General features: G+C 36.4%; 1 protein-coding gene across 1 annotated transcript in view; it reads right to left on the bottom strand.

Annotated features, from left to right (window-relative positions):
* Positions 1-14,729, bottom strand: part of DNAH8 (dynein axonemal heavy chain 8) — a 404,075-nt gene that overhangs the window by 288,608 nt on the left and 100,738 nt on the right. The window contains exons 22-24 of the mRNA XM_027876336.1: positions 7,597-7,703; positions 1,924-2,030; positions 545-620 (exon numbers count right to left, since the gene is read on the bottom strand). Of these exons, the coding sequence (XP_027732137.1) occupies positions 545-620; positions 1,924-2,030; positions 7,597-7,703 (290 nt within the window). The remainder of the gene's footprint in view (positions 1-544; positions 621-1,923; positions 2,031-7,596; positions 7,704-14,729) is intronic.

Genomic DNA, 14,729 nt, shown 5'->3' with positions numbered 1-14,729 from the left:
TCAATTGAAGAATGGAAATGCATTAATTAAATAATGGGGAGGTGGATAATATTCATCTTCAGTGAGTCTAATGCTAGATTTCTGTAAAGCAGCAAATCAAATGCCAAACTATGTGAAAATTAGTTGTAGCATAAGTAAGAAAATAATAAATATCTTCACCTTTAAATGTTGAAGTACATTTAATATAGCAAAAAATTTAAGTGCAACCTATAAAAATTACTATCTTTTAAATCAATGGTTCTTAAAGAATGGTTCAGAGTCTCATGGGTATCTATGAGACCCTTTCAGGTGTTTGATGAAATCAAAACCATTTTCATAATAATACTTAAGATATTTCATTTCTAATACTGTAATATTGATAGATACAACCCATATAAACAAAAACCCTTTGGAGAGTTCTCAGTAATTTTTAAGAGTGTCAAAGATTCCTGAGATGAAAAAATTTAAAAACTGCTGTTTTGATTTAATGTTGAATCTATCCATTTTGCTTATTAAATTCTATGTAAACATCATCTTATGATTCTGAATATCAAATACAACTTACCACATTAGGTATAGCAAGATGTACTTCAGTTTGTATAAAAGAAATAACCTCTTCAGATTTTTTTCGCCCGTAAGTGCTGTAATTAAGATGGAAATTTATATATAGACTCCATCCTAAGCCAACTTAATACAGTTTTGGATACTACTAAAATTTCAGCTCCAAGAATGATATTTTTAAAAATACCAAATTACTTTGACAAAAAAAATACACAATCATAAAACTAAGAAACAAAAAACTTCATGCCCAAATCTCATCCTCTTATAAGTGAAGATTTGAACGCACTTTGAAATGTGTTTTTATTTTGCTTACATACCCAAGAACAGTCAATAAAAGTTCAAAAGAAAGAAGTGTTCATACTGAGAATACTGAGACTTAAATATGAGGTGAAAATCAGTAAAACTGTGAAAACAAGTTCCATTCTTTATATATATATATATATCTCAAATATGCATGTATTTACATGTATGCATATGTGTATGTATGTATATGTATGTGTGTATGTATGTGTACGTATGTATGCATTCCACTGATTGGTACAGATTTTTTGTTGTTGCTGTTGGAGACAGGACTAAGGGTCTAAGGAGTAGAATTTTCTGTAAAATGAGATGAGAGGAAATCAAGAACTGCTGAGTCTCATCTTTCTGTTTGCTTCCCACCAGTCATCAGTTGGTAATAAGGAAGTTTCAAAGAAGTCCAAAGCCTCTCTATCTGTGCTTGTTCAAATCCTGCCTCTTTGTCAATGCCCAACTCCAGTTCTCTTCTAACTATAATAGCTCATTTCCACACAGCATTTTATAAACCATTAAGTTCCTTCCTTACATTAATCCTGACATATTTAAATGGACAAAAATAAAATATAAATACAAATTTTTTATTCTGTTATTTTCACCAAGCCTAATTGTCACTTAAATTTCTATTGAATGAATTAGTGAACTAACAGTAAGTAAAATATTCTTCTTCCATCCTTGGGATGTTTCATATTAAAATAAGATTTTTAAAAAATGTATAAAATATAAATACCATCATACCTTACATTGTCTAAAATTTCTAATTTATGAATATGCACAGTGCTCTGAATATCATGTACCTATTTTGGGATTCTATGATTTTCATAATCCCATATTTTCTGTTTATTTTCAAAGCACTAATTTAAACAAAAAATTTATGCAATTTGTTTGTACATTTTGTCTAAAATGCTAAAGATCATTTAAGAATTTAAAAATATAAACATAATTAATGGATTTTGGCTCCTACATATGTGATTCTATGATTTTTACAGTGTTAACTAAGTTTCTACAATGCTAAATATTACCAAATAAATTATAAATATTTTCACTACAGTGCTATTACTAAATAAATTAAAAAGATTTTCAACTTACCCTGTAACAAGTATTCTTTTTTTCATAGTATCCAAAGATAATCTTGTAGCTTTCTGAAGACTGTCCAGTAATTGGTGACTAAAAAATGCATAGATTTCTTTACATTCCTGAAATAAGCAATATATTACATAAAAATCCTAATACAGTAATAAAAATGACATAAAGAGAATGAGATAATGAAAATAACCTAATTAGAGTCATTTCATATAAAATGAAATTTAACTCTTAAACTCTTTTTCTATTTTTCATTATACCACACTCATTTATCATTGCGATAAATCAATTGCCAACATTATCCATAAAACTTTAGTGAGGGACCCTAGAAACGATTTCAATCCAATGTTCTCACTTTTTGGAGGAAGAAAACGAGGCTTCAAAGAGTCAAATGGCATACCTTGCTTCCTACACCTAGTAACTGAGCCGAGAGGAGAATCCGAGACCCATAACTCCTTATAGTTCAATATTCTTTCCAGTGAATCACGACCCTTTCCTCCTGAAATTCTGAAGTACAGATCTCCAAGTGACTACTGTCAAAGCACCTGTGCCATCACCCTTACCATTTCTACCTTTTCCAGGACTCCCAGCAAGTAAAGAAGTACAGCAAGTGGAACATCCCAATCGTTCCTACCTAGCCCACAAGGGATTCCAGAAGTAGTAGTGGTGGTGGTGGTGGTGGTGGTGATGGTAATAATGAACATTTGTATAGCACTTTAAGGCTTGAAAAGTGCTTTACAAATATCTCATTTGTTCCTCACAATGACCCTGGAAGACAAGTCTTGTTATTATCCCTGTTTTAAAGCTGAGGTAGACAGAGTGTTAAGCGACTTGCCTCCAGTCACATAAGTAAGTGTCTGAGGCTGGATTTGAACTCAGGTCTTCTTGATAACACAACCAGTGTTTAATCCACTGTGCCATCCAGATGTCTCTATTAATCCACATTTTCTGCCCTTTTGTTGAATTATATGATGGCTTCCATATGATTTTATTTATTTAATTTATTTTTTTTTTTTAATTTTTAGGCAATCGGGGTTAAGTGACTTGCCCAGGGTCACACAGCCAGGAAGTGTCAAGTATTTGGACTGAGGCCAGATATGAACTCAGGTCCTCTTGAGTTCAGGGCCGGTGCTCTATCCACTGTGCCACCTAGCTGCCCCTTTCCATATGATTTTAACTGTCAAAGGCAGAATATTTCTTTAAAGAAGTATCAATTATTATTTTATTATAATTTCTAGAACAAATTTTTGTACGAACATGTTCTTGGCATTATATGTAAAATAATAATCATAAGCAATTTTAATATACCTAACTTGATTTCTAAGGTCTCTTCCAGCTCTAAAGAAACTTTCAAAAATGTATCTAATGTGTAATATGAGGCCATTATATGTGCTTGTATTATATAGCTCTGTTAACACAAATGTTGTCAATAGTTAAAATAACATGAAAAAAATTCTGGAATTAGCACCAATGATTTCTTTCACCTGTAACTCTCTGCCCAGTAGTGATCAGGCTATCCACAATACAAGCTTCTATTACTGTATTACATAAGGATCAGCTAAAATGAGCTCTTGTTTATCCACATAGATATTTATTCTGGTCAAGAATTAGGGCCTTCATTAGAGACTGAAGTGAACTGCCCAGGTCTTCTTGGACTGGAGCTTGGATTATATTTTAATCAAAAAGTTGTACTGCATGAGACTTGGCAAGAATGAAGCCACCTCCTCCTTGGCAAGCTCATCCTGGAAAAGTATTGGTTAGCTTATCCCTGAACTGATCAAATCTAAGTGAAATCTACGCTCAAGGTATGGAAGGTACTAACATGGACCACCACTGAGCCCCTCCCCTCCATTCTAGAATGGGTCAGTTTATAGGTCTTCAAAGGTATAATGAAGCTAGACTATGAATCTCTCTTGGTCTTTCTGAATGAAACTTTCTTCTGTTGTGAATGAGGTCACTCATTAGGGAGTACATTTTGACAGGTAGCAGAGCAAGTATTCAACCTCTGTTTGATTGGTAAGTAGGTTTTGGGGTTACAGCTTCTAATACAGTTGTTCTTGAACTACTGGGTACACTAAAATTCTTAAGGGGACTCAGTGGATTGGGAGAAGTCAAAGATGTGAGCTCCTTCCTGGAAGAGGTTGCAGGGCAAAAATAATAATAGCTCACATTTATAGACACTCCAAGGTTTGAAAAATGCTTTATACAGAGTATTATCTACTTGATCCTCGCAACATTGACTCTTTGAAGTAGGTACTATTATTATTCCCGCCTTATAAAGAAACTGATGTTCAGAGAAGTGCAGCAACACATCCAGGATTACACAGCTAATGAATGTTCAAAGCAGGTTTGGAAATCAGGTTTTCCTGATTCCAAGTCAGGCTCTATCTACTATGTGGAAAGAAAAGGGGAAGAAGTTTTCACACATATCCCTGTCCAGCGTGGGCACTGATAACCACCTAATAGGAGAGTAAACAAGATTTTGAATCATAGTTTTTGTGAGGAAGTTCATTCCTAATAGCGGGGCTGGGTGTGGGAGGGGTGTGTTATCCCTGGTTACCCTTGGTTGAGGGGGAAACTGGATGAGCAGTACTGAGGAAGGAGCAGACCCAAGAATACTGACCTGACAAAGTCCAAGGCATAGTTGTGTATCAGGAGATGGACTTCTAATAATGTAGAAAGAAAACAAGAGTGAGAAATTTTAAGAAGGAATTTGACCAGAGGCATTAGAAAATTAACTCAACAAAGGTCCAGGATTGGAGGATGGCTGAAATAGGTCCTGTGAAGTTAGCAGAAGTAGATACTTTGAATATTGACAGAATATTTTACTATATTGTTTTTAAATCATGTTCTGCCTACACACAGCTGAGCCATAAAATAATCACTTGCAAAAAATCTGCCTATTCCCTTCTCAAGCTACCAAAAGATGCCCTCAGTCCAGTTTGATATGGATGACTTGGATGAAGATCCAACAAGAGAAATTTAGAAAGAATAGTCAAATTGGTAAAGTCTGGATAAAGAATCAGGATAAAACAGTGTCATGGAAACCTGGAGAAAAGAGAGTATCAAGGAAAAAAGGGTGATTGACAGTGCAGAGAGATCAAGAAGGATGGGGAATGAAAAAAGGCCATTACATTTGGCAATTAAGAGATCATAAGTAACTTTTGAGAGAGTGGTTTCAGTTAAATGAGGCTGGAAGCCAGACTACAAAGAGTTAAAAAGTTAAAAAGACAGTGAGAGAAAGGAAGTGGAGGCACCTAGTATAGCTAGTTTTCTCAAGGAGTTCAGCCGCAAAGGTTACAAAGACACAGGATGATGAGAGCAATAGATGGATGAAGTGAGAGATGGGTTTTTGAAAATGGGAGGCACAGATATGTCTGCAGATATGGGAAAGCAGACAGTAGACACGGTGAGATTGAAAATTAGTGAAGAAGAGTTAATAAAAGAGGCAATTTGCTGGAGGAGATGAGATGGGAAGGGATCACTTGTATAGGTGGAGGTGTTTATCCTGCCAAGGAGAAAAGCCTTTTCATGTGAAACAGGTGAAGGAGGAGACAGTGGCAGAAGACATTTGAATGACATGAAATGAGGAAAAGAAAACATCAGCAGTTATTTATTTATATTCATAAATATACATCATAAACATCAGTAGTTCTTTATTTATATTCATTTCCATTCTTTCAGTAATAATGTTTGAATTTTTCCTAAAACTTTGGTGTCCTCCTTTCTTTCAAATACATTGAGAACCAATACAACACCTCAATATCCTCAAAATTGTGTTGCCTCTAGCACTGACCTCCTTCTGGTCCAGTTGCTCTTCTCAATGACCACCACCTACTCTCAGACTTCAGTGGAGACAGCTCTAAGCCCAACAGCCTAGGAATAGTAATGACACTCAAACCATACTGTCCCTGCTTCCAGTCTAGGCCCCATAGCTATAGGGGAACAATCCTGTTGGGAAGGGGCCCACCATCTCCATGAACAATAACTGTCAAACAACTGCCACCAACAGAGTAGACAAGGTACCCTGAGTCACCGGAGGTGGTATGTGCTATATAAATCATATCAATAACACCAACTTGACAACTATATCCCTTAAAATCCAGCACCCTAAGCCCAAGAACTCTAGAAATAGCACCACACATTGCCTCCTCTATCCTGCTCTGCCCCCCGCCTTTCCACATACACTCTGGTAACAGCCAGAAATAAATCCTTGTGAAGATACAATCTGGCAACCACATCTGCAAGTGGTATGGCCCGATTTGTTAGCAGCCACAGATACTAACAATCTGTAAAAGAAAACTCTTGTTGTCAAAGTCCCTGGCATTATCAAATGGCTCAATACCAAAAATGGATATGGTTTTATTAATAGAAATGACATTAAAGAAAACTCATTTTCATCTGTACCTTAACAGGGTCTTTCCAACTGACTTAAAACGAAAACTTCCTCAACGTGTTTTTTTTTCCTGTTAGAACATAAGCTCTTTGAAAACAAAGTCTGTCTTGCCTTTCTATTTGTATTCTCAGTTCACAGCATAGGACTGTGCACGCCATAAGCATTTATGCTTCTTCATTCATTAATTCCAATTTTTGTTTTCTGCCATTTCTATTCCTTTATGTAGTTTGCTGGAGCCCACTTTCATTGATGTAGAAAAGAGTTGGTCAACTGTAGCTATTTCTTGACTCTTTTGTTCTCTTCCTTATGGCAATTAATTTACGTTAGTTGAATGTCTTTAGGAAATGGTAATATCAGTGTTTATGACTCGTAGCAGTATCACTGATTTAAAGAATATGAATATTCTAGTCCTTGTGTGTTATGGCTTCCAGTCTCACCATCCTGTTCAGGAGTTCTAGTTTGTAAATGTTCTCCCTTAATTTTGTACCCAGGACTAAATATAATCCAAGTGGGTTCTGAACAAAGCAGAGCATAATATGTCCATGTTTTGGTCTCTATGTTTCAATTGACACAGCATAAGCTCATGCTACTTTGGGTGGGGTCTGTCATGTTCACACTGTTAACTCACATGAAACTTGCTGCCCATTAAAGGACAGAACAGGGAAAGGATGGTACGTGGGACTATTGTATGAACATCAGCCCTTCTTCATCTGGACCTTCTATCCTCACTTAGATATCATTTAGGTTATAAGTTATTACCAAAAAAAATCTAGGATTGGAAAAAGGTAAAAACCAAGTGTCCTTTTTAGCTTATTTCAACAAAAAGATTTAATGTAACAAAATTCTAATGCAATAAAATTATCTGAGCAATTCCACATAATTTCCTTTAATATGATTTCACCTGTCCATAACAGTCCCCATGTCCCCTTTACCAGGCCATTATACATACTCGGTTGTCACATCCTCACTGCACAGCAGTGTACTTTATAAGTCTTTTATTTTTAACCCTTTCAAAGCCTGTTCCTATGTAAGGAAGATTATTTTCCTTAACTGTTGGGGGATGTTTGTGTTTACAAATGTATCATATATTATAAATCTGTGCAGGCTTTGTTTTTTTCCTGGGAAAAAAAGAAGTCTCATTCACCCTGTTCTAAACATTTCTGTTCCAAGTGTAGATCCTCTGGAAGGGAGAGGAAGGCACTAGTTGACATTTAGGGTTATTTCCAGTTCAATAATTTTATAATCCCATGAAGCTGTGAATTTATTTATTTAGCAATGAATACCTTTTTAAATTCATCTTCCTTTTCACTGTCATCAGCTTCATTAGATTCACCATCAACACCTTCTTTATCGTCTCCTGAAGTTCCAAAAGCCACATGTTTACGTTGTTCTATAAATAAAAATATTTAATAAAAGTTATATAGCACATTACTGTATATTATAAAACAGAAGTTCCTATTTTAAAATATATGCTTATATAAGTTTTTCTACATGAGATATCCATATTCTTATTGTTAACCACATTGTTAGTCACAATCTTGGGTGATAGAGCAATTCAGTCCCCCCTTCTCACCATATAACTCAGAATCTATCATAAGTTTCTAGCATCATGCTCTCTCAGATGTCATCCCAACACTGGGGCCATAGAGGGTAGTGGCCCATAGCTGCTGAGCCAACATAAATCTGAAATATGTTACCCAGATTCAGTAGGTATTTATGCCAGCTGCTTTCAGTGCTGATACACCTTGGTCAGACCAACCATACCTTTAGTCAAATTATATGTAAGAGAAGGGAAAAAATTAAAATTGTTAAGACACTTATATAATTCCAATAGTTTGGCTGTAAAGGCCTTGGAGTTTTCCCTTCTGTCTTCCCTGATGTTATATTTGATTCTCACTGAAATGCCTTTGGGGAGAGTGGTCAGTCAGGAACATTCATAGGGGAGTCATACTGATTGGGAGACATGACAAATACTAAAGGGTGTCCCTAAAGTCTCAGTGCTTGAAACTGTTCTCCCCAAAGGCACATAAGTCAGAATCATGTAGTTTTTCAAGCTCTAATAGTTTGAAACTGCACTAAGACTTTGGGGACACATCGTATATCCAAATTGGGGACTTGAGGCTAAATCAATCTCAGAGCCTCATATATTCCAACCTTTCAGAACTGAAGTAAATTCCTCATCATTAGATAAGACTGCTCAGTGGTGGCCATGACAAAATATATTCTTTATCTTTCATTCCATTCTAATTTTTATGTTCTCTCTTATAGATATCTCCTGTTAAAGTATTACTTATTATTTAATCTTTGAAAGGTGCCCTAAAGGGATTTTTAGCATTGCAGGAAAAATGATATATAAGGTTTGTTACGGCTTTCTGAAATTAACGTAGTTACAGTCTTACACTTTTGCTATTTTTGGTAGAAAGCTAAATTAAGTGAATAATTCTTAGAAGACAAACCACATAGTAGTACATAATAAACATCAAAAACCCCTAATTAGTTAGTTCACATATGACTTACATTTTTTAAAAGTTCAAAATTTGAGTGAAAAAAAATTTAATTGTTTGAAAACATAAATTTGACTTCAGAGATATCACTAAAGCTCTGTGCAATGTAAATCATGACTAGAATGTGGCAACTGAAAGGTATGTCATTCAAAAAGGAAAAATTAGGGAAAGGGGGGTACAGTAACACTATATCTATCTATCTATCTATCTATCTATGTATCTATCTATCTATCTATCTATCTATATCAGGGAAATATATCCATGTGAGGAAATGAATTAACCAAAGGAAGAAACATAATGGAAATCATTTAAATGGGATTACTCAACTAGAATAAGGAAATTGATGATGAGTTCTAGATAGAGTTCACAAAACTAGCATAGGTATGTTATAGTAGTAAGAGGAACTTCAACTATCTGGACATCTGCTGGAGTAGAGCAACTGATATATTCTTAACTTGCCTTTAGCAACACCATGGCCACAGGTATCCATGAATAGTGAGTAAAGATAAACTTCCTTGAACTGACATTATAAGTACACAGAGGTGGTATATTGTAGAGAATTTAAAGAGAGAGGAGAGTGGAGCCTACTGCTCATCAATATTGTGGAACTTTGTGGAAGAATTGGTTGACTGTGAAGAAGGACCCTGATCCAGACAAAGGCTCTAGTATTTGAGAAGGGTATAATTATTTTGTTGAGGTTTCAGGAAACCTTCCCAGATGTGGGTGCTTTTCTATACAGACATGTTCTAGTATGCCACCCAAGTCACAAGAACTGTGTGGGTACTGTGGGTATATTTGGTTCCCATAGTGCCAGCCTTCTGGAATAAAAGAGTATGTGATAAAATATTCCTGAGACAGCCTGTCTGACATGTCTCATAAAGCAACTGCCTAAGACTGCTCATCTACTTTAACATTAACAGTTTTAATGATTATTTCATTCTTCAGAGGGTAGAAGAAGTGACAAGGGAATTGCTATCCTAGCCCTTATTCCAAACAACAAGGAAAAACCCATTGTATAAATAGAATCTATGGGAATCTTAGGAGGTTATGATAACATCATATCACAATTCATGGAAGAGATGAGGGGGAAATACAGGTATAATCTGATATACCCTTTATTTTAGGAGGGTGAATTTCAAAGAGTAAAGAGAAAGAATAGGTAGAATTCTACGGATTAACATTTTACAGGAAAGTGGTACAAGAGGGATGTCATATTCCCAAGAAGACAATTCTGATGACATAAACACTAAGGATTGTGATGAGAAAAAAGGGATAGTTGTACAAAGAGATCAATGTTTATACACTATTAACTCACTAACTTATCAAGAAGATTAAAATTGATCTTATATCATTTTCTTATTAATCCTATATACAAGTAATTGATTTTGTCCTGTAACTGCATAAGTCATGGCCCTTTATCTCTGAATTTAGTTCAGAGATTCGGTTGGCCTGTAATGAACTGAAAGAAGCAGATATTGATTTGGTATTGTATATTCAATTCTGTTACTGTATTCTGTATTTTATTCCACTCTGTAAGTGATTCTACTCTGTAACCATACTCTGTGTACTGTGTAACAGGCCTGATCCTTCTCTTTGTCTCTAAGCTAAGAAGCTCATAAGTTCATAAATTCAGTCTCCCTCTCTGTAGCTAGACATACAGGCTACAGCTCTCCCATGAACACTGCTAATTAAAGAGAAACTTTGGACATTACAACTATTATCTCATTACCACCTGTAAATCAGGCCTGCCAAGGGAGGTTTGTTACTTCACATAACTTCAGTCTCCGAGAAGCTGAATGATACCTGTGTGTCATCCTGAGAACCAGGCTAAGTTGACCTTGTCTCATTCTAAACTCCCATCGCTGTTAAATTTCAGGTGACCTTATCTTATGGCCAGGTGCCTCTCAGTCTGGTAACTCCTGTCCAGTATCTATGCCCTCAAGATGCAGCTAGACTCCATAAATTCACAAGGCATTCCTTAAAAACAGAGAGACGTGGGCCTGATCCCACCTGTGCCTATGACCACCTTCATTAATGTAACCAATCATAATTTCTTAAATCTATGGTGTTACCAATCTTACAACCAATGATGTGACTTTTGTTCTGTTCTTTGTTCTATACTTATAAAAGTGGATGAAGAATGCCTATTATCTAAACACATGAAGTTAGATGAGAAATCTATAAATCTCATCCATCAGTGACAATATCTTGGACAGGTATACAAAAGAACAATAAGGTGGGCTCACAATTAAACAGAAGGAGTAGAGCAGACTGGCTTGCCTTTGGAAAATCTTGCAGAGCTTTTATTGACCCTAAGAAGAGTTAGTCTTTTATTATGATCACATTCAAAACTTTTATAGCTTGACAGAATTTGCCAGAGGCTTATCATCTTCTCAACTCTATGACCATATTCTTAAAGAACAACATGGAAAGATACTAGAGTAGGGCTTTCATAGAAGGTGAAGGAAAATATATACCTAAATCTGGAAAGATTGGATGGTGCCAAATTGTGAAGGGCATTGAATGTTAGGGAAAGATATTTGATCTTTATTCAGTTAACCACTGGAAATCATGTTCTCCTCTGGAGCCTATATTTTACTCCAACAGATCAGAGGTCAGGGTTTTTACCCTAGATCATCTACTTGACCTACTTGATTGAGAGTAAAAACTCTTCCTCATTTCTCTGGTCAATTTATGCAAAAGGGAGAACTGTGCCAAGGGGTCTCAGACTCTGGTTTATACCAGAAGTATTCAAAAGCTAGGCTATAAGATTGCAAGATATGGGCAAGTTTAGGCTAATTTTTATTTTTTGAATTGCACATTGTAGTCTGAATTTTTTTACCTAGGAAGTACTCTTTTTAATTATGCATGATTATCGAAACTATACTGTTTAGTCACATCCTTGGAATCTAGTGAAATGCTGGAGAATGCACTATTTGGAGAAAAAGTTTCTCAAAACATTGTCTTTATGAACAAAAATTAATTCATCAGTTAAGAATAACTGAGGATTGACTTGTCTCATATTTTACTCTTATAGACCAACAACTGTACATAAAACAAATAGCCATTAAATATGAAACATCAGGACTTGCATGATGAGAGCAACAGTCATCTAGAAATATACATATGCAAAGGTTGTACAATTATAGTCAAAAGTACAAAACAGTGACATGCTTTCTTATGGAAAACTACAGAGAATTCATTCATTCATCAAATGTCTACTTAGGGTTTTCTCTATGCAAAGTACAGTTTGACACAGGTCCTTCTCTTAAGGAGTTCATAAGCCAATGATGAGAAGGACAAATCTATAAACAAAAAAGAAGGGGTTGGACTGCATGATGTCAAAGAGCTCTTCCAGCTTTAAATCTATGATTTTATGAACCAAGTTCCTAGAAACAATAAGATAAATTTAAAGAAGAAGGTCAGGCAAAGTAACTGGAAAAATTTTAGGAGCCACATAACACTCTCATCCTCTGAGATGGGGTGGTGGTGGAAGAGGAGTAGAGAAGGAGAAGGGGGACAGGGCAGTCATGGAAAGCTACATTTCAGAGGTATTCTATGACCTGAACTGAGTCTCAAAGGAAAGGAAAGACAACAACATATGGGGATGGAAAAGTCTATTTTAAGCATGAGCAAAATCACAAAGATGGGAAAAGTCAGAATTAAATGGAGAACAAAAAATGGTCTAGTTTGATTAGAAAATGAACCACATAATGGAGTAGTATGAGGTAGGGCAGGAGCCAGATTATGGAAGGCTTTGTTTGCCAAGATCAAAAGTTCTATTTTATTTGGCAGACAGCGTGAAGAAACTCCAGGTTTTGAATAGGGCAGAGACATTACAGTAGTGGTACATTAGAAAGATTTCTCAAGTAATGATGTAGAATGATTAAATAAGGGCTATAACTGGAGGCAGGAAGACCAATTAAAATTATTGAAACGGTATAAGAGAGGAGAAACGAAGAGTTAAACTTCAGTGACAGTGATGAGATTGGAAACAAAGGGATAGATATGAGCAATATGGTAGAGGCAGAAAGGAAGAACTTGGGAACTGATTAGAGGTGTGGCGTTAGGGAGAGAAAAGAGTAAGGACTCCTGGGTGACTAGGAGGACGGTGGTACCATTAACAAAAATAGAGAAGTTTAGTGGAAGGACAGGTTCAGGAAGGAAGAGGTCAAGTTCAATTTTAGACATGCTGAGTTTAATGTGCTGGCAGAAGATCCAACACAAAATAGCAAACATGTAAGTGGAGCTATAGAAGAGGTTGGAGATGGAGATAAGATATTTAGGGCTCATCTCATAGAGATCATTGATGCCAAGGAAGAAGACAGGATGACCAAATGAGAGCATAGATTAAGAATGACATTAGATGTACATTTGTCAGGAGAGCTCTTCTGTCTTTGGGAAGAAACAACTATGAGAATTCAACTTTATGAATAATTTGTCTCAAGTAAATCATTATGACAAAATAATTACTGGGCATCTATTAATTGTACAGAGACAGGAAACATAAAAATGAGACCTACCAGAGATGGAGCCAAGATGGTGGAGTAGAGAAGCACTTAGCAAATTTCCCTCCAAACAACTCTAAAATAATGTCTCAAATTGAATACTAGAGTGGCAGAACCAACAAAAGATCCAAGTGAAATAATTTTTCTAGCCCAAGACAACTTGGGAGGTCATCAGGAAAGGTCTGTTTCACCGGAGTGGGGGTCAAACCTAGAGCACAGCACAGCACAGACTGCGCAATGCAGGCCAAGCCAAGGCACAGGCCTTGGAGGCAGGTGCACTGGTGGCAGCTTTGGGAGCTTTCAGCCCACAGAGAGTGGGGGTGGGGGTGGGTGGACAACAGATCAGAAGGAAATTGCAAGGCACTTTTTGTTGGCACTGGATTCAAGACCTGTTTCACTATCTAGACACAGTTACAGGTCACAGTCTCAGGTCTAAAAGGAGAGATAGCATTTGCAGTCACAGGGGAGCAGGGGGCCTAGTTGTGGTTCCAGAGAAGAGAAGAAGCTTGAGGTTGTCCACAGGAGGGCAGGAACCCAAGTCTGAATTCAAAGAAGGAGGGGAACACTAGCAACTGCAACATCAGAAGAGCAGGGGACCTGGTCATAGTCTCAGGCCCCAGAGGAGTGTTAGCACTGGTAGCTACAGAAGAACAAAGTCCCTTCCTGGATAAAGAACAGAGCACAGGCCAAGAGAGTAGTGATCACACTTCTCCTTAAATCAAACCACCTTGGAAACACCAAAAACCTACAGACTCTTAGAGCTAGTTCTGAAAACAGCAGAAAAAACGGCCTAAAGCTTGGGACAGTGACCTGTGTACCCCAGAAGCAGAACCCAACTTTAACATAAAAGTTAAAAGTAAAAAAATAGGCTGGAAAAATGAGCCAAAAAAAAAAAAGAACCTGACCATAACAAGTTACTATAGTGAGAGGGCAGATAAAGATATAAGACACAACCCAGAAAAAGACAATGATGCAAACTGGGACACATGTCCAAAAAGAATTCCTGGGAGAGATCAAAAGGATTTAAAAAATTGAATAAGAGAGGTAGAGGAAAATTTGGGAAAAGGAATGAGTGATGCAAGAAAAATATGGAGAGTCATGCACAAAAAATACTGAAGAAAATAACACTTTAAAAAATAGAACTGGCCAAATGGTAAAAGAAGCACAAAAATCCACTGATGAAAAGAATGCCTTAAAATGCAGAATTGGCCAAATGGTAGAAGAAACACAAAAATTTACTGAAGAAAAGAACTCCTCAAGAAGACGAATTGGTCAAAAGAAAAAAAAAGTACAAAAGCTTACTGAAGAAAATAATTCCTTAAAAATTAAAACTGGGGGGCAGCTAGGTGGCACAGTGGATAGAGTACCGGCTCTGCAGTCAGGAGGACCTGCGTTCAAATCTAA

The sequence above is a fragment of the Vombatus ursinus genome, unplaced genomic scaffold (assembly GCF_900497805.2).
Source record: "Vombatus ursinus unplaced genomic scaffold, bare-nosed wombat genome assembly UNPS02014811.1, whole genome shotgun sequence".
NCBI classification, from domain to species: domain Eukaryota; kingdom Metazoa; phylum Chordata; class Mammalia; order Diprotodontia; family Vombatidae; genus Vombatus; species Vombatus ursinus.
Note: the sequence above shows the minus strand (reverse complement) of the source record. Positions and strands in the feature narration are given on the sequence as shown.